At 41.4% G+C, this 20,589-nt stretch overlaps 1 protein-coding gene and 1 long non-coding RNA gene across 5 annotated transcripts; one reads left to right on the forward strand and one right to left on the reverse strand.

The window, feature by feature from the left end:
* The first annotated feature begins 636 nt into the window (after positions 1-636).
* tmem255b (transmembrane protein 255B) lies at positions 637-20,254 on the forward strand. 3 transcript variants are annotated; one of them, XM_030413551.1, is made up of 10 exons: positions 637-922; positions 2,414-2,556; positions 2,671-2,733; positions 13,745-13,834; positions 15,458-15,538; positions 16,036-16,121; positions 16,725-16,884; positions 17,455-17,601; positions 18,684-18,794; positions 19,006-20,254. In XM_030413551.1, the coding sequence occupies exons 1-10, from the start codon at positions 859-861 to the stop codon at positions 19,243-19,245; spliced, it is 1,185 nt and encodes a 394-aa protein (XP_030269411.1). In that variant the 5' UTR covers positions 637-858; the 3' UTR covers positions 19,246-20,254. The 3 variants fall into 3 exon arrangements, with proteins under 3 accessions (XP_030269411.1, XP_030269412.1, XP_030269410.1); XM_030413552.1 differs by lacking the exon at positions 18,684-18,794; XM_030413550.1 differs by lacking the exon at positions 18,684-18,794 and having other exon boundaries at positions 2,414-2,733.
* Positions 1,846-7,790, reverse strand: LOC115579856 (uncharacterized). Of its 2 annotated transcripts, XR_003983754.1 has the most exons (3): positions 7,692-7,781; positions 7,384-7,523; positions 1,846-2,815 (listed from the first exon to the last, which is right to left on the reverse strand). It is a non-coding gene; the product is annotated as an uncharacterized LOC115579856 (long non-coding RNA). The 2 variants fall into 2 exon arrangements; XR_003983753.1 differs by lacking the exon at positions 7,384-7,523 and having other exon boundaries at positions 7,692-7,790.
* Positions 20,255-20,589: the final 335 nt, after the last annotated feature.

Genomic DNA, 20,589 nt, shown 5'->3' on the forward strand with positions numbered 1-20,589 from the left:
TAAAGGACAGTACAACTTCATACTGTTTTACCTTGTTTATATGTGGCGGACCCTGCCACCTTTTCTAGCTTCAAACAGTGTTCTGGGACCTTACTTCCATCTGAGAACAGCTTGTTTATTCAGTTATAGAAAAAAAGACACATTTCTGAGTTTGTATTATTATCTCATTGATATTGTCAATATTGATATCCTGAGTTTGAATTTCCTCTTCAAAACTACAAAGTGCCCCTCTAAGTGAAATATGTGAGAACTTCTTCCACCACTGCAGGAATCTCTCAAACATCCCAGAGGCTGTCATGAAGCTGGGCGTGTGGCTCTTTTGTTAAGCATGTGGCCGATGGAGGGCGCTGTAAACTGACATTACAGCCCGACGTCCGCATCAGAGCTGCAGCATCATGACCAGTCCCGGGACGAAAACGTGAAAACACATCACAAACTCCCTTTATCCACATTCTTATGGCATCATATTCACTTTAATCACCTGCTGAACGTGTTTGCACCTATACAAAGTCTAAAATGGATTATGTAAGGTAAGTAATTTAATAATTCATCACTGAGGTGAATACAAGGAGCTGATTGGCTGCTCTCTCTCTCTCTCTCTCTCTCTCTCTCTCTCTGGCTTCATGTAAAGTTGAACCTGTCTGTGCTCAGAGTCAGCTGTGCTCACATACAGTCCCTCTCTTACTCAGATTAAAGAAATGTTTGAATGTTAAGGGGGAAACAAAGCCTCTCACTCGCAGCTGGAGGATGAGGAGGACTCTGGTTTGAATCAACAGGAACAGAATAATCCACAAGCGTCGCTCCACCTGCCTGATCTCTCTTCATTTTTAACAGATAATTCATCCGGACTGAGACAAAATGCAGCAGCCTGAGACTCAGCAGGCAACTCAGCAGACAGCGACAGAAATCCTGGATCCGGACGGTATGTTTACGACATCTTGTCATGATTAATAACCAACAGTGTGAACTTTATTTCTAGTGTGCTGTAATCAGTTTAAATTCAATGCAGTGAATGTTTCTGTGTCTGTGAGCTAGAAGTCCTCCTGAGCAAACATAAAGAGCTGGTTCAATTCTCAAATACAGGTTTTCTTGTGTAGAAAAAAACTTCACTTGGTTCTTTCACAGCTCATCTGCAGAGGTAGAAAGTACATGTGTAATCGTGTATTTGACGGAGGCTACTTTACTGTACTTGAGTATTTGCACGTTTATTCTGACAGCCTGAGTTATTTTACTGATCAGGAGTTTTAAAAATGTTAGCCTATAATAATTGGCACACAAGAAAACCTTACTGATGCAGGACTGATACTTATAATGGAGCATTTTTACTTACTTGTACTGATACTTTTACTTAAGTGAATTAATGCTTATTCCACCACTGCCCACTGTACACGGAATAAAGTATTTTAGTATGTGCATGTTTAGGTCGTGGGTTTAGGAATGGATTTTAGGGTCAAAGTTGGTACAAAATTGCACGTCATTAGGAGGGTTAGGATAGGACAAGATTATTATTATTATTATCATCATCATTACTTTTAGGGGTTGATTGATTATTGGCCCTGGCCAATTATCGGGAGATATTCAGCGTATAATCTCTCTCACACAATGTCCCGTCTACAGCAATATCTGATTGGTAAACATCTATAAACACTGAACCTGCAGTAACTAATAAGTCAGTGTATCAAATAAATGTAGTTGAGAGGAAGTATAAAGTAGCAGAAAACGGAAATACCTGAACATTTTACTCAAGCACAGAACTTGTAAATATTGTACTTTTGACACGAGGAATTTCGTTTTTACTGAAAATGAATATCGGTTCCAAATATCGGTATCAGTATTGGCCCTGAATAACAGTTATTATTATTATTATTTATTGATATAGCACTCTTCAAGAATAAATGACACACTGCTCTACAGAGAAATAACAACAGGATGAATTACAGATAAATGATAAACAACTGTAATAATCCAATAAGAATGAACCTCCTAAAATACAAAATAGAAAAAGAAAGAGTAGGCAACTTAAGAAGAAGCCATTCTGAAATCAATTATTTTAAAGAGCTTTAAAAGAAGTAAACAGAGCGAGCCTGCCTGATCTCCATCCGAGTCCAAAGGCTTGTTCTCCCCTGACCTCTGATCTAACAGTCCTCTGCTGGAGGATCTCAGGCTGCATTCAGGCTCGCAGGGGGTTAATAACTCTGTGATATAATCAGGAGTCAATCCCAAACGTGTTTTAAGAGTGACCATTAAAAATCCATCCTAAAACGTACATGCAACCAGCGTAGATATGCTAAAATGGGTGTTGTGTGGACTCCTCCATTGGATTTCGTGAGCAGTTTGAACTATTTGAAGTTTGGCTGAAGTTGAAGCTGGAGGTTGTCTTGTCACCCAGTTTCTTCCTCCCATCCGTCCTCAGTTCAGTACCTGCGTCGGAGGAAGTCGGCTCTGTGGGTGACCGTGGCTCTGCTGGCTCTGGCTCTAGTGGTTCTGACTATCGGCCTGATCTCTGCCACTCGCACCGACAACGTACCCGTTGCTGGATATTACCCAGGAATCACCGTGAGTCACACCTCCTGTAGTCGACCCCTCAAACACTCCACAGGCGTGTGTTGTATCCTCCTTTACACCCTAATGTTTTTTTTCTCCTCCACTTTCATCTCTCTGTACCTCCAGCTGAGTTTTGGAGCATTTCTGGGCATCGTTGGCATCCACCTGGTGGAGAACCGCAGACCCATGGTGAGTCTGCTCCTCCGCGGTATCATTTGTTCCAGTTATGTGCACGGTTGCCATTTTGGCAGCTGTCGGTTAATTTATTTTGCTAAAGAGAAACGAGGGAAAAATTCAGAAAAAGAAAAAAGACAACATTCACATAATCTTTAAAATGACAGCTGGTAGCTTTTATGGGACAACATTAATATATGCAGGGCTGTAATTCTTAAATATCTTGTCAGTTGCGAACTATCTCTGCACGTCAAAAGCCAAGTTCTCTGATAAATAAAACAGATGTTTGTAGCCGTGATCCCCCTCAGCCTTATTAAGTTCACACACAGACCATAGTCACATGGCGGCCATTTTTTCTATGACGTCATGCTCATGCCGGGATACGGTTGTGCTGCAAAATGTCCAGCTCCCGATATCAAGTCCTTCAATGTAGCGAAAAACATAATAAAAAGGTTAAAAGGACCAGAGATAGTTAACATCTGGAGGGACATTTGGCCTTATTTCAAGTATTTGATAACCTTAATGCTAACGTTAGCATTCAAGCACTTCCTAGCTAACATTACTGCTGTCCTTTTTTACAACGACAGCTTGAATTGTGCAACATAACACGTAAGTTTGAGCCTCCTGTTGGTTCTCTCTCACAGTGACTTCTGTGGGCTTTTAGAGTTTCATGATATCCGTCTTCTAAAAATGAAGCATTGTTCCTGGAAAACAGGACATGTGTTTATATATATACTACATAAATTAGACGATCATGTTACAGACTTTTTCAAATTCACTAAACTGTTTAATGGGAAATTGCAGGAGGTAAATCTGATTACCCGATGGCGGCGTAATGTGTTCCGGGTCCTCGTGCCCGGGTCAGCGTGCATGTCTGGAGTTGTGGTTGAGGGGAGTGAATGTGATTGTCTCTGGATTTCAGTGACAAGAGGGGGAATTGAGTTAGTATTGGTCAGTTGATGACAGGGCTCCTTTATTTCAGACAGGGACACGGGTTTAATATCATCACAGTGCCTCTCTGTACAACAGGAGGTTCAAAAAGGATCATGTCATTGACTCCAGAGTGGAGACACCGACAGGCAGACCGAACATCTGTCTCGTCTGATTGACTACTCGTAAAATGTACGTGAAATGGGTGAAGCCTCTGATCAGAGTTCCTTTAAAAACTCTCAGTGTTTTAACTTGTATGTTGTGGCTAAAGTAAACAAATTAAAAATAAATAGAAACCCCAGTTCTGGAGCCTCAGCCTCTTCTGAAAGAAATAAAACAGAATAAAAGAGTAAGTTGCAGACAAATCCAAAAGCTAAGGGGCGAGTGGCAACCAGAAGCAGAAACCATGCCTCCGTGTCATTAAAGTAACGCAGCCTCGCCGGTGTCACATTCGCAGCACATGAGACCCGGCATGAGATTGACTGTTAAGTCCTTGCGAGGACTGAAGAGGACACCAGTGACACAGAAACTTTAGCAGATTGCCAATCCCTGCTTTTATGTTTTAGGCTACACATGTAATTTAGCGTTCAACAAGTTAAAGTTTCCAAAGTTCCAACCACATATCTTGTTATTAATTTCAATTACTGTCAGAAAAGTCCTGTAGGATAATTCTTCATTTGAGCATGAAGATTAAACAGTCCGGTCAATGATCGAATGGTGTAGAGAAGAAACCAAGACATAAATCCAGGATTGACTTTTTTTTATAGTTCATGTGAATAAGGTTTTCAACAATTCTATTCACATGAATGACTATGCTGGGTTTTTTTTGCCTTCCTCAAACTACATGGATGTTTTGGTAAACAAATACAGACGTTTTCATACTATTGTTGACCTAAAGAGAGGAGGCGGTTTGAGGAGGGATGCTTTCCCCTGTTTTAGACCAAAATGCATCGTCCCTATCTGAACAGAGAGAGCGCGGGGGCAGACGGGTTGTTAAATTGAATATGTTAGTCTGACTCAGTGACCCTTCATCTCATGGAGCTTTGTGCGACTGTGGTTCTGAAATATCAGTAGCCCAGTGTGGCTGTGATGTTGCTAAAGTAGCAGGCGGATTTGTAATTTCACCCTTTTATCTCAATTCTTCGGGCAGTTTTGTTTAATCTATAATATTCTCCATAACTAATAGCTACATACTATGGATACTCAATTGTGTACTATATCGTAGCCTATATGCTCTATAGAGAGGTGCAGCCAAGGTTAGCATCTCCCTGGTTCCCTTGACCCAAAAGCATATGAGATTTCTGAATTGAATTTTGGATTATCGCTGAAACACAAGTTTTATGATACTTACATGTACTGTTCTGCAAGATAATCTTCACAGATGAACACCACTTTTGTGACATTCAAAGCATAAATTAATTGTAAGTGGAAAGTTGATGTCAGGCTACAAACAGACCACATCGCAGTCGCATGACCTGAACGTCACCGCCGCTAAGCGCCTGACTACAAAATGACTATACATGTTTTCTATAAATTGCGTTGCAAGTTAGATTTAAAATAGTTTGTAACTAAAATCGGCCTGTAAAGACGGACAAGTGGGGAGATGAGTCTCCGTGTTCGGTGTGATGACATTTAATGTCAGTGACAACTTCTGTAGTCTCATTTAGCCACTTGTTAGCATCCGCCATTTTTAAGACATGGCACTTTAAAATTTAACTGTCGAATATTTAAAAACTGCACCACTCTGTGGCACTAAGCTAAGGCTGCTTAGCTCAATCAATTCACAATTGAAGCTGAAAAAAGCCCATCCATATTTATTTTTTCTGAAATGACTTTAAAAACCTTTCAGAGATGTTTAACAGGTTTGTTTCAGTCCGCAGAAAAAGAAGACATTGTCTTTGTGTGATAGATGCTCCCTCGGCCCGTCACCATGACTGTGCTATCTGTGTGTCTCGTGAATTTTTCATGTGGCGTCCAGGGTGTCGTTGTCTTACGTTACGCTACAGTGTAACCCGTCTAATCCGCTCTACAAGGATACCTTTCACACTTGTGAAGACTCTATATGGCTGAAAAGCTGACATAGTTTTAAAAAAGCATTGTTTTACAGAGTTTGGCTCTCACTCCGACTCGTTGCTATTGTTTTACTCTTTGTGTAAAAAAGACATTTACTAAACGCTGCACCTGTCCGCCTCTCCGGCATCACTCCCTGTCCTGTGATCAGTCCTGAATGGTATGATCACTGCGTCGTCTCAGGCACATGTGGCACAATGTTCCTCTCACACAGGTGTCTTCTTCCCCGCTACGTCCGAGGCTCCTGCTGTAACACGAGAGCCGGCTTGGCTGAGCAGAGGTCGGTCTAACAACTGCTAACCATACCACAATGCCCCGGACACCTGAGAGCTTGGCTCTGGTGCTTCTCTTACTTCCTGGATGTGGCAGCCCTCAGACCCTTATAAAGCAGCTGATGAACTGTTTGATGCTGTTTTAACTGTAAACGGTCAGAGAACAAGGACGTGTCCCGTTTGACTCCTGATTGAAGATATCTAACGCAGAAAGCACAACATTTTATTAACATCAGTCGAGGAACATTACGTTTGTTTAGCTTGATTATTCTTTTTCTCTCTCATCACAGGGCTGTGCTTTTGCTTCGTTAGCTTTATGCACAAAAACCACTTGGTTAGGTTCAGGAAAAGATCATGGTTTACCACCACTGTGGAATTTGTCACCACAATTGCGGGTGGAGAGTGTGTGAAAAAATATCCAGTGTGTCCATTAGGCAGCCGTGCAGTCTTCAGCCTGCTGATGACTCGGCTCCTAGTCCTGGTTAAAATTGAGGTATAGTTTTAGTCATGGTGTGACAAACATTGTAGATTTTACTTTGAAAGCTTATAATTAATCAAAAACAGACATGCTAAAACAAAACCATGTCACCCCCAGGAGAAAACCTGGTGATTTGATCTAATTTCATCCGACGGGAACACAAATCTATACACACACATCATTTTTTACCTGTCTTTATGAACGTGAGGCGTGTTGCAGGTAAATCACACATTTGTGCTCCACTGACATTTCTTGGATAAAGCTTAAAAAAAAAAAAAAAATTAATGACTCGTATAATGCCACGTTTCATTTCGTCTTATCTTGTCCTCCAAAATGTTTGAAAGGATTGCGGAGCATGAAATTAAAAGAAAAGAAAAACTTCCTATCTGCACTCACCCTGCTGCTCCTAAAACAGGCTTCGCTGCGCCGATACGCTGTGAGATTTCTTTATGACTAAATGCTTCATGTAGCTCGTGTTCTTTGCATCTCACAGACCGCCGTCCTCTCGGTCACCTTGCAGCTCAGAGAGCAGAACGGTGAACCTTTTAAAGGGCCGTATTTTACCGAACGCAGGCTTATTACCAGTGTGTCCAGCTGTGGTCATGATTGGTCACTGGACCACTGAGCAGGGAACGAGACCTTGCAGCAGTCAGCGATCTTCAGTTACATAACCTGATAGGTATCTTTACTGACTCCTATAAAACGTCTCTCTGTGTCTTTATCTCTTGGTCACTGATGTATCTTCCCCTCTAAAACTTTGTTTGAGCTTCTTTGTTTTTTTTTACTGGTATCTGTTTTTCAGTGCTTTAAGTGGCTGTAATTACTATTTTCACAATAACAACGAATCAAATGTGAAAAGCGAAAGTGAAAGGCGTCGCTGGGCTTTGTAGTGATGAACCTGCAGAGAATTATCACCTCAATCTGCAGCCCTCTTCTGCTTAACAGAGCTTTATAGTGACTTTTAGCTCTTTGTGTAGCTGTCCAGCCCGCCGATAATATTGGCCACCCGATAAATCAGTCAGGCTCTAATCTTAAGGTGGCTGCGTACGTACTGCCTGCCAAGACATTGGAGAGAAACAGAAACAGTGCAGATGAATCTGGGATTTTTTTTATACGTGTAACAAAAAGATAAAAAGTCTAAATCCGATAAATCCAAAAATGTAGCGACAAAGGGAAGACAACAAAACAGGAGATAACCAAGAAACAAAAGAAAAACTACTTACAAACAAGATAAGGCGAGGAAGCAGGAACCAAAAGCCAGGAACACAAACAGGTGAACTGCCAGAGAGAGGAGGACACAAGGGGTAATTACCTAATTAAGCACAGGTGAGGAGTGAAAAGGGCGGGAAAACAGACAAAGGGAGGAAATGGAAAGGAAAATCTGACATGAGGACACAACTTCAAAATAAAACAGGAAATAACTCGAGCCACGACAAACGGCTTATTTTGTAAGGTGTTACCCAATCACTGCTGCTCTCTGACATTAAACGCTCAGCAGCAAATTTCAGCTGCTTTAGGGCCAGATCTGTCCCTCAGGAGGTGATGGAGACCAAACATAGAGCTAAAACAGAGTTTGTATTCATCAGGTAAAAATAAGCATGTGTCAAATGATTGCTAATGTTACTAATGTCATTGCTGAATGGGTTTATAAGCAGCTGTTTGCCACCAAGTTCATCATTTAAGTTGACAATATGTCAGTGTTGTGGTCACAACTTGTTTCTGCTCTCCCCAAGTGGTCATGAAAATCAATTATTCTAGGTTTTAAGTCAAAGTGACAAAAGTTTTATGTAGAAATTCTTCATTAAGAGTAAAAGTGCTTAATTCAAAATGCTACTGTAGCAAATGTACTGTGAGCGAAACATACCTGAGAGTATCACGAAGTAGCGTTTTACTGTTGTAGCGGATCTTTTGGTCAACACACTCGCCCTCATTTATCAATCTTGCGTGAAAACGGGCGCAGATCTGAGCGCAGAATTGGTCGTACGACAGGACACACGTGTGATTTATGAAACATTCGTATCTGACCAATCTGAGCGTAGGAATGAGTGGGTCTTGATAAATGCGGCGGCTGAATTCGATCGTCATTAACATGTTACGCCCTTAAATATTCCTGGTTCGGAGGCCTCGCCCACTGAGGTCAAACATGGAGAGAAGAAACACTGGCAAGAAAATAAACTGTTCTGAGATGGAGATCGGCATCCTGACATCCGAGGTGGAGCAAAACAAAGATGTGCTTTTTGGCAGTCTGAAAAATGGAATAAAAGGAGGTCATAAAAACGCTGTATGGAAGAGAATAACGGAGGCAGTCAACAGTGTTGCCAGAGGAACGGACTCCAGCTGAGGTGACGCAGACGCACTCGCGTCAGAGCAGAATGGTAACTAACAACCCCCTTTTGCTTGCATTGTAAAATCTATCAAACTCTGACTGTTCACATTTCTTACAAATAATTAGGCTTACACATGTTACATGGGTATACATTTTTATTGTATTTTTAAATGTTTCAGAGCCAGACACCAGCATCATGTCGGCGAGGTCTCCTCCCCAGAGCGCGTGCCCTCTGGCCCCGGTGCTGTGTCCAGACCAAACATCATCACGGCAGAGGTCCTGGACAGACAAACAGAAATATGCAGTTTATTGGCCTCAGTTGTCGGCGCACATGAGGCAATAAATAACACATTAAAAGAAATTAATGAAACTCTAAAAAAGCCTTAATAAAGTGTTAAAATGACTAAATGTTGTCCATTTTCTGTGTTTATTATGCCTTTAGCCAATTCCACCAATACTTCACATTACTGATTAAATACTGCAGAGCATTTGCAAGAGTTGAAGGTATACTTTACGTTTTAAAGGTGATGAATGAGGTCCTGTGTCCTCCGTGTAGCCCCCAGTGGAGGCTGTGCTGCCACGGTTCCATGGGCATTGGCTCATCTGGCTGCGCCGACACATCAAAGGCTCCGTTCACTAATACGATGTTGTGCAAAACTTGACAGACCAAAATAATATCACACACTTTCTCCGGGTATACAGCAGCGTTCCCCCTGCTGGTCCGGGACAGAGCCACCTGCCCTTCAGCAGCCCGAACAGCTCCACTGTGACCCGTGTGCGTGTGTGCGCACTGTGTCTGCGTTCCTGCTCTGTAGCAGGTTATTAGGTATTCCGTTAATTAGTTGTCATGTTAGGTTATTTAGCCTATCATATTTTATATTACAAAAAAGTGGTAGACTATCAGTAAAAACGTGGGCTTTCTAAACAAATGTTTTTGTTTTATTCGTTTTAAGAATCCGTTTTGATCTGATCTAAATATGTGACTGCTTATGCTTAATGACAGCTGAGGTTTGTTATTTTCAGACTCAGCCAGATTTTGCTGTTCTGCACCGCAAATCCACAGACTCAGATTTGCGTACACGATCTCAGACCTGACGTGAGATTTGATCGTAGCTCCCGCTCACGTCCAAATTGATAAATGCCGAAGTTTGCGTGGAAATGGTCGTACGCACGTTTTTCTGCCGTACGTTCGTTTGATAAATGAGGGCCACTGTGTTTTATACAGTTTTTGGATATAAAATATAAAAAGTACATTAAAAAATAGCCCTCACATACATTAAGTGTGGTAACAAAACAGCCTGATGTTTCTCCCTGGACTGTGGCGAAGTAGAAATATAAAGTAGCACAATATAATGATAATAGAAAATACCAGTACTTGAGTAAATGTCCATCCTTTCTGACTTTTTAAATATTTCTTTACTAACTGGACTCCTGAGAGAGAACCATCTACAGTATCTGTGTGTCTTTAATCTTTTTACAGTATTTGATTTTTCGCTCTGCTTGAGTCGTATCAGGGGAGATTTGGGGGGATTTGGACGAGAGAGTGTGCGTCGAGGTGTTTTATGTGCTGGCAGCTGGTGCTAAGGTAATGTGAAGTAATGCAGTTGTCAGGCTCTATTGTCTCTGCTGCTGCTCATCTCCCACTTGCAGCCCATAAAAGCAGAGTCATTTAAACCGCTAATGAAGTGGAGAGTCTGGGCCGGTGGCAGATAAAACCCACCCAGAAAGAGCTTATTTCCTCAGGCTGGCTCTTATTTCACTTTGTTGAGGGAAATTCGTCTAATATCCTCTCGTTTATCCTCACCACTCCTTGTGCTATTCTCACAAGTGCAGTTATAGACGTATCGATGGCCACGAGGTTAACTAAAACTACGCTGAGTCAAATTAAATAAGTCTGATCATGTTCCTGTTTTAGACATTCGTGGCACTATATTGAACGGACATGTTTATTTCTGATTTTCTGTAACCCTATCGAACAAAAACAAATACAGCCTATAATGTAAAGGCTCGGCATACCAGTGGTCCACATAAACGGGTGTTTTCACTACAATTTGTGTGCAGACTGAGCTTTTTACCTTTGTTTGACCTGTTAGAGCGACAGAACTCAAACACTGGAGCACCAAGTGGGAAAGACTTTCAGCTGTCCTGAGGCCCAGGATGGTTTTCTTAGAGTATTTTTGTAAATTGGTAAGTAAATTAGCTGAACTCTGACGTTTTTGCCTGCAGTGATGTCATTTCTCATATCCCTAAAATCTGTGTAACCTAAAGTGAAAGGTTATGCAAGTCAACCGACGATAATCACAGATGATGTTATTCATAAATGACCAATGACTGAAACATGAACAAAATATTTCCTCTTGCTTGAGTTAGAAGTTTCCTCTGAGGTTTCCCAGGTGCCTCCATCCTACTTTTGCGTGCTGTGATATAATAATATCTCAGATCGCTTCATATCCCTTAAATCTGTACAACCTAAGCTGAAAGGCTGCGTAAGTGAATAAAACATTGTGATTGAAACAGTTTCATTAAATAAAATGTAGTTGGAAGGATCAGTATTGAGTCCAGCAGCAAATTTCTTTTCCCCCGGGGCCAAAAACTGCTCGTAAACAATACAGACTAATATACACGCTATATTTCAAAGGGCTGGGAGGTAAAGACACTGGACTGTCTTCGGGAACACTCGGATGCTGTAAAACGATTAGTAACAAGTAACGCTTACTACGGCATCTCCGTTTCTCTGCTGCTCTTTGATTATCAGCCGTGGTTTTTTTTTTTTTACCTGCTGCCGCAGACTGCGCCGTCTTTCCACTGAAGCAGGACTCTCCGCTCCTGCTGCTACAAAACCAAGTGTTAAACCAGAATTAAGTCCACTCTATGTCACATTTTAACTGACAACATCACATAATTTCCAGCACAGCTCCACCAAACGTCGACCTGAGCAGAGGTCTAACCACCCAGAGGAAGATTTTACTGCTCAAAGCTTGCTCCTTTATGGCTTTGGAGCCGTAAAGGAGCTCAATGAGAGTACTCATTTCAGTCTCGTTGTACTCTTTTTTGGTCTTAAACATTTCTCATTTGTTTCTCCTAAAATTCCTTAGGAGCAATAGTTGAGACTTGAGACTTTACCGCTTAAACCTCGCTCCTTTCCAGCACTGGGGAGACATTCTGAAACTTCATTGAGAGCTTGATGAGATCTCCTTTGAAACTTACAGGGAGCCCAAGTTGAGATTTTCTGCACCTGTTTCTCAGGAGAAACAATTGAGAAACAGGAGAAAACAGCCACAGCCTCACTTTGGTCTCACATAGATCTCATAGTTGTCTAGGAGAAATGAATGAGACACTACTGAGATCTCTTTTCCAATTTTCGTTTCCTCTGGGCAGCCAGCATAAGTGAAAACACCTGTGAAGGTGTACAGAGCCGGTAACAATATCCAAAACGTATTATTTTTAATACTGTTTAATATCTCTTCTTTATCCCAATTGAACAAATTAATCAGCCTTTTTTCGCAGCAGGCATTTTGACTAAGTAGGAAAAGCACAGGTGATAGTAGTAGCATTAGCGATTCAGCTAACTAGTGTACAGGCACCTTCTTTGACAGTTTCTTAGTTTTGGTGTCATGTGATTTTGTCACTTTTAGTCTCACAAACAAACATTCTTTTTGGCACCAAAGAAAAAAGGAGTTGATGAAAAAAAAAAACCCAGATGATCTTAAGCAAACATGGAGAATCTGAGTCTCACAATTTTTTACTTATTCCTCAGCCCAAATGATCAAACCAAGACCAGAGAAGGATCTTCGGGATGAAATACGTTTAAAAAAACTGAGGATCATACATAAACAGCAGGGATCATAAATAAATAAATATAAAACTCTGCTTTGAATCACATTAATCTCATGTCAGTGTAGGATCAGTAGACATACTGTAGGCTATACTTTGCTTTCTCTTATTAGTTTTTTGGACGGACTGCCTGACATTTCAGATGTGAATACAGTGGATAGCAAAAAAAGAGTGTGCTTAATCTGCTGCTTCAGTACAGGAGGTTCAGTCCTACGGGAGCGATTGAACAGACAGTAAACGATGCTCAGTGATAAAGTTCATGATCAGACATCTGTGATCAGCCAGCTGGGTCTGCTCGGTTGTGTGTGTGTGTGTGTGTGATATCAGAAAAGTACTTACAATTGTTGATTGAAAAGTAAAGATTTGAGGGTTCCGATCGGTGATCAGGTGCTTGGGATTATTTAACAGGGCTGTGTGTATGTGTGGGTATCCTTCTGTCCAGGCCTGTGTGTGCGTGTGTGTGCGTGTGCATGTGGTCGTGAGTGTGCATCTGTGTATCAGATTGGGGGAATATTAGATCGACCTTGCTGGCACAAAAGGCTGTGTATGTTGCCTCTTTGCCCATAAATTACCCACAAAGCACCTCTGCGCTGGCAGAGTGAGAAGCTGTACATTTCCTTTATCGTCCTGTGGTCCAGACACTGCAGACGACCAATCAGGACACACATCAGCAGAAACACCAAGCTGACGTGTGTGTGTGTGTGTGTGTGTGTGTGTGTGTGTGTGTGTGTGTGTGTGTGTGTGTATGATAAAATGTTGACTAATTTTCCCAATTTTTATGTTTACGCCTGCTATCTTTAACATTATTGTAATTATTAGTTACTCAATAAAAGAGAATACAGCTACAAGTCATGACTCTTCTTTTAAATGAATAAATGAATAGATTTATGTTTGCTGCAAATTCAAGGGTTCCACATCAGATTTGGTGATAAAACTGTATATGATTTCTTTGACAACTTCTGTGCTTAGAAATATGTCCAGTGTTTTCAAATAATGGTAAACATAAGCTGATAATCTCAAACGTTTCCTCTGATGATACTTTCTGGTACTTTCTTTGTCTGCGCAAAATCATTTCCTGCCTCTGTGTCTCATCCTCTACACTTTCCCTCTCTTCAGCTCACGGCAGCGATCATATTCATCAGTATCGGGGTCATCGCGTCGTTCTTCTGTGCCATCGTGGATGGAATCATCGCCTCGGAGTTCATCGTAAGTATCACATACTGTTTTACACCTGTACTGAAAAGAACAAAACACAAACAAATTAATTCACCCTTTTTGTTCTACATTCACGCACCAAATGAAATCACACAGGTCAACAGAGAACAGGGGGTTTTGCAGGTCAGTTCAGGAAGTTTGTAGATGTAATCAGACAGAACTGTCTGCACCGTCACAGCAGCAGACGGGTAGAGCAGACCAACTAACCTCAGAGTCTGACCTGCAGAGACGGGGAGACATTCAGCATGACAGAGCTGATTAAATCTGTCAAAACTTTACTTTCTCGAAAGACACCGGAAGCTTTTGTGCCGTGATGCGAACAAATAAAACCACCGATTTGAAACAACAAATGATGGATGTAATCATCCAGAAAATGGATCTTTAAATCCGTTTCCATTGTTTGTCCAGTTTGATGTAAGGACGCCCTAAGCATCCATGGATCAAATATATTATTTCCTCCACTTTTTTCATGATAATGAGTTCAATTTTATCTGTTTTCTTGAGATCACAAGTTACTCGTGTCATTATCACGAGATAAAAACGTCTTTTTTTCTCGAGATCTCCAGGTAATGAACCATGTTTTCCTGAGACATCACTTTGGAAAAGACACATTTAGGAAGACATTATAAAGGCCGCTGGTAAAGCTGTGGCCTTTATAATGTCTTCTTAAATGTGTCTTTTCCACAACAGCAAGGTATCAGGCAATTTCAGCCTGTGTCAGTCATTGATTGAAGTGAAAGGTGATTCTACACACAATGCAGTGGTGCCTGCAGTGAATTGGCTACAGAATCTACAGAACACCACTTGTTATCTTGTGATAATGACATCAATAACTTATGATTAGACTCATTATCACGGGGAAACTGAGGGACTATTTTGTATTAAAAGAGAAAGAAGCACATAAAAAAAGATCTTCGTCTTACTATTGATCGTCTTCCCACTGCAAACATGAGCACTGTTACATAATGTTTGTGTTCGATTGAGTTTTGACAGGAAGACTCAAACATTCTCGTCGTCAGTCAGAAGACAATTTCTCCCGGAACTGCCAGAACAAATCAATAAGCATGAAATCCAATTTGTTCGAATACCTGAATTTGTTTATATGGAAATGCAGAGAGGCCAAATATGGAGGAGATGTTCTCTGTGTTCGGACACATGGACGCGACCACCTCAGTTCGTCACACCGGCCTAATGAATTTTAACGAGTGTCTTAATGAGCGTGGATTGGACCTCTCAGCACCTGGCACCGAGTCTCTGATATTGATCATCAGCGCTATCAAACGTCTGCAGATATATTCATTTTGTGCTCACGGGACGGTATAAGTCATATTTATTGCACCTTCAAGCTCTGTTCCAATCTCATTATATTTCACTTTATATAAAGTCTGGGGAGGTTTTAACGCTGGACGTTTCTGTGGTCTGCTGCAGTGGATGGTTTGGATCAGGCACGTGTTGGAGGAGGGCAGACAGAATCACACACGTGTAACTTCGCATGATACGAGAGTACAAAAAGTGTCTAATTTGAAAAATATTTACACTAGAACAAGAAAGTGATGCACGGAGCAGCGTTTTGTGTGTCTGTTTCCTTGTGACTGATGTTTCCAACGCACACAGGACACGAGGCCCTTGCAGGAGGACATGTGCGACTTCTACGCCAGTGGATCGGGCTACATGTACGACAGCTATTACACCGAGGTGACTCTCATACACACATATACTGTGTGCACACTTGATATCTGGTTGCATTATTTAAACATAAAATGATTAGAGTAATACTCTAATCGTAACCTGGAGTAACCCAGCGAGTTTTCCATTCACTTCAAGACCTTTAACTTCCTCCTCCTACACACATGTATGTTTGTGTCTCAGCATTTGTCTCTTTATTGATGTCAATGATGCTTTAAATGCATTTTAGGGCGACAAAGTATTATATTTGGAGTTCCTGCAGCCTTTTGGTGCTTAGTTGAAATAGTCAGAGTGTGTGGGGACATCTAGTGGCCAAGTAATGTCACTGCGCCGACAGCAACAGCAAGTTCAACAAGTTCACTTTTACTCAAAATCAAAACTACAAAGCAAAAAGAAGTTCTGGAAAATGACCTGTTGACATGCAGACCGATTTCTACATGAATTTCTGTGTCTTTCTATTATTACAAGTGATTAAAGCTCAGAGGACCTCTTCTCTCACACTGCAGGTGACGTGCCGTTCCTTCGACAAAGCATGCAAGCTGAAACTGAGAAGCAACACCTGCTACTGCTGCTACCTGTACAACTGTGAAGGGTGAGACAACTGTGTATCAGATATCAGCCATGATGGCCAAGTGGTTAAAGTGTTGTTGGTTTGTATCCCACTTTAAGCATTTCATTATGCTGTTGTAAGTTCACGTATTTTTTGCCCTTTCTTTTAAAATAATTTTATGATCTTCATGAGCATAAACACAACTTATAAGCGTCATTAGTGTATAGTTTTTGGTCTCGTCTGTGACCCAGTCAGCCTACGAACACCACAAGAACCGTATTTGAGAAGTTCAACTTCACTCACGTTTGTGCTGCAGCTAGATACATTTGCTTTCTTGCATGAAAGAGTTTCCTATTCTACAGCCAACTTTTAAACCCAGTATTCTCGAGTTTTCCATGAGCTCTTCGACGCACTAAAATGGAAGAATTTTCCAAAAAAGTCTCTCCCTGCTTTCAACATCTCCACTCCTCAGTTATTAGACGATAAATGGCTGCTTGAAAGGCTTAAACTTAGTAAAAGTGAAGGCCAGTGTGATGGATTCTCTGTTTTCGTCCCTTAATATGAACTACACATGCTTTGTGATTCATAATAATAATAATAAAAATAACTGAGACATACCAGCTCACAGCTGTTCTCCTCCTCCAGCACAGAGTACCACACACAGTACTATGAGTTCACCGGGGTCAGCAGCTGCTGGGATGTGATCCACCTGCACCGCCTGCTGTGGGCCTCAGTGGCGCTCAACGTGCTCGGCATGTTCCTGGGAATCATCGCTGCCGCGATCCTTGGGGCATACAAAGATATGGTGAGGAGTCAAAAAAAGAGAAAAAAAAAACTGGAGTGTCTGTTTAGAAGTAAAAATAAAAGTGCTCTTTGGAGTGAAAGACTACAGAAAATTCAAAGACAGAATATTTGAAGGCAGAGCTGAGGGAAATAAAAAGCTGCAGCACTTTGATGCAGGCTTTTTATTATACTCATGTAGTTACTGTTTCTTATTACAGGCCCCAACGTAAAGTCATCTGGAAACATCTGTTTCCTGCCTGTGTGATCTCTAGGGTGTGTCATCGAAGTACATTACACTGTAGTGTGAGCCTTTCTTTTCTGCTCTCTTACTTTACCAAAGCTTTATTTGAAACAGTATTGGTTCGTGTGTGTGCGGCCATCTTTGTTCTATTAACTCACTTATCCAAAATCTACTGCTCACACATGAAAGTGATAAAATCCAGTTCCTCTGGCATGAACGGTAGTCTGGTAATCTTTTTAAGACACGTTTTAATGGTTCTGATTTTTACGATTATTGTTCCTGAAGTTCATTTGGTGCACGCTCGCTCGCTTATGATGACTTCCCAAACTATTTTTTACTGTTTCCCTGCAGCAGAAGCCAGCTCCACAGATGGCCCCCAGCCCCACGCCGCCACCCCACATCCTGTACAACCCGACCCAACACATGCTCAGCTACGCTGGCTTCTGTCCTTCAGGACAGGCTCTGCCCGCCTACCCCAACTATCCAATACCCATGCAGGTGAGAAAGAACCAATTATAGGCACCTTTTCATTACACTGTAGGGAAAGTACAGGCGTGGATAACAAAATTAGTGATGGTTGGATGCAATTTAGCTACTTCAGTTTCAGGGTCTTGGTATGTTGGCTGCGTCACCTGGATAGAAAATGATTATCCACACCTGTGTTTTTCAAAACAAGGCCAATCCTCTGTTCCAGTGATTTAGTTTTGAAACCAGATGAGCAGCACTGGATCAAATGTGGTCTTGCTGCACAGCTGTTTCACCCTAACCTCAAAGCACTTGACCAGAGAGAAGCCTGTGTATCTGCACTCACACCTCATCATTCGGTTCAAACATTCATCGTCCCCCCAGGATGAACTTGAATTGCTTTCTTGATCGTTAAACTTCACAGTTTTCCAATGCTTTGGTGTAACGTTTCTGCAAACACTGTTCTGTTCACATACGACGTCATAGGCTACATACCTGTCACCCAAAACGGGTCTCTTCAGGCAAAACATTATGCTGCAGCTTTACGTTTTTTCAGATTACATTTTCTTTTTCATGTTGTGGCTACACAAAGCTTATTGTCTGGTTAGGTTTAGGCACAAAAACCCCATGGTTAGGAAGACATAAAGAAATATAATGGGTTTTTTTTTCATGGTGCTCATCCAAGGCCAGGAATGCCTGACCTGATAAACGGATCCCCTGACCAGTTTAATGGCCAGAATGAAAGCCAGCAAACCACGGAAATTGGGACACTTACAATGTTTTTATGTTGCGTTTTTACATTTGTTTAGGTTACATTTTCTATTTCATGTCATGACAAGCGCTGCGCTTATGGTTCAGTTAGGTCAAGACTTTGTTAGGGTTAGAAAAAGATCTTTTTTAGCCCCAAAACAAACGGTCTCGTGTAAAATATGGTTTCACGCTTACAAATGTTGAAACGCTGTCTTGAACAGTTGTCTCTCCACCATGCCCTCCCCTCATCCCATCATGAAAGTCAGCTCATGTACATGTAATGTGAACATGATGTGACACTTACTGCAGTAATGTTGATCTGACATGTGTGAAACATGCACATTTAATTTATCCGTGTTTTGCAGAAAAGCACAATGCCAACTTTTTATTCTGGAGACTGGGCTGGGCACAGCGTAAACCCTGACGGGAGCTGTAGTACTTCAACAAGCCAATCACCTCAAATCAGCAGACCCATTGTAATTGCAATTTGTATTATCTCTCAGATTTTCTATTGATGATGGCTAATATTTGCTGATTTCTCTGTGGCTGCTATCAGAGGACCAAACAACGCAATCGATCAAATAAAAAAACACACCTCAGAAATAATTTTAGCCATCTTTGGCTCTCCTCGCACATACCGTCTGCAACTTACCTCTCCCTGCCTTTGTCTCTTCTCCTCTCCAACAGCATAACGGCAGCTATCAGCCTCCTGCCACTCCCCAGCTGATCCCTGAGGGAGGCCCCGCGTCCAGCACCTGTCTGTCTGAAGAGAACCAGAACCAGCAGCCCTCTCAGCAGGCTCCCACCCAGCCACAGCCTCAGGGAGGCACCCAGGAACCAGGAGGCTACATGCTGACACCCAACGCTCCCGTCCTCTACGGGTCCTCCTACAGCCCCTTTGAGAAACCTCCGCCGTACGCCTGCTGAGCTCTCAGGCAAGAATGAGGCACGTTGGAGGCAAAACATCTTGATTGACGAGAAACACTCAGTGAGCTTCACGACGACTCTGTGCTGGTGTAAATGTTTCGTGTGGTCGCACTGAAGAGAGGCACAGACTTATAGCTATGTAGTGTGATTATATAGACATGATTAAGTTATTTCATGTGTATTCAATAAAGAAAACGATTTGGGAAGTATTTGCTTTCTTTCTGAGAGTTAGAAAAGATAAGGCTGACACCGCTCTCATATCTGTTCGGAAATCTGAGGCTACAGCCAGGAGACTGAAACCTGGAGGAGACATGCTGCGTACAAAAGCAAATCCACCTACCAGCAACTCCCAGGTTCACTAATTAACATTTTATATCATCTTCTTTACAAAACCTAAAGTGTAAAATCTACAAATAGACTCCAGGAAGTGAAGCAAATTTCCCAAAACTTTTTTGTCCTACATATTGCACATGAATACGTGTGTAGCCCTACACCTGACCGTAATCTGATAGCTGTTTCTGTGTAACTATAATAACTTCTGTACGGGCGATTAAAAGGGCTTTGTTGAGATGTGAACTTGAGACTAAATGGCGCTGACGTTGCTGTTATTTATTTTAGTGTGAATCAATTAATGTGCACTTTAAAGTCAATTTCCAATGTATATATTATTGATGGTGCATGTTCACTGCTGTGGGATAGGACTCTGTAGCTGCTGCTATTAAATGCATTATGTATTAATGATAAATACTTTCACTGTTGTATACAAATCCATGTGGAGTAAGGGCTTCATCGGAATCTCACATTAGTTATGTAAGAAGGTTGATACCACCGGGAGATGTGTGAGTGCTGTTAATCTTTTCATCTCTCGACATAAACGTAATTAAGTGTGTTTCCTCAAGTGTTTGAATGTCATATGTTAAAGTATCACCAGTACAACTTCTGTTCACTGTATAGATCCACCTCAAAGTGAGATAGATACAGTATTAAAGTCACTTTTTGACAAAGGAAATCGCACATTTTTCCTTTCACAAATAAAAAAGCTGAATTCATGAGCCATAAACTGCTTTTGGGCAGCTCCATCCATGTACTGCTACAGCCTCTGGTTTATCAGAAATGTATGTTGAAAAAAGTATTGAAGTATTGGTGTATAATGAACATTAATTCACCTTATGAATCTTCTCTACTTTTGCTACTGTTACGCTCTAATAGCCCACTTACATTTATCCCCTCAGTTTTTTGTTTTTTTTAGGCCAATAGTGATACGAGATATAAACCTCTATATTTTGAATATACACTTCATACATTTTAGGACTGGCCCTCAAAATCATATATATCCGAATATTT

The sequence above is a fragment of the Sparus aurata genome, chromosome 4, assembly GCF_900880675.1.
Source record: "Sparus aurata chromosome 4, fSpaAur1.1, whole genome shotgun sequence".
Classification (NCBI taxonomy): Eukaryota; Metazoa; Chordata; class Actinopteri; order Spariformes; family Sparidae; genus Sparus; species Sparus aurata.

What these genes read in the sequence shown, in the direction of transcription:
- tmem255b (XM_030413550.1), top strand. Translation starts at nt 859, where the DNA reads ATGCAGCAGCCTGAGACTCAGCAGGCAACTCAGCAGACAGCGACAGAA. An exon ending in AGAAATCCTGGATCCGGACG is followed by an intron (nt 923 to 2,413) that starts GTATGTTTACGA and finishes ATCCGTCCTCAG; the next exon opens with TTCAGTACCTGCGTCGGAGG. An exon ending in TTGGGGCATACAAAGATATG is followed by an intron (nt 16,885 to 17,454) that starts GTGAGGAGTCAA and finishes GTTTCCCTGCAG; the next exon opens with CAGAAGCCAGCTCCACAGAT.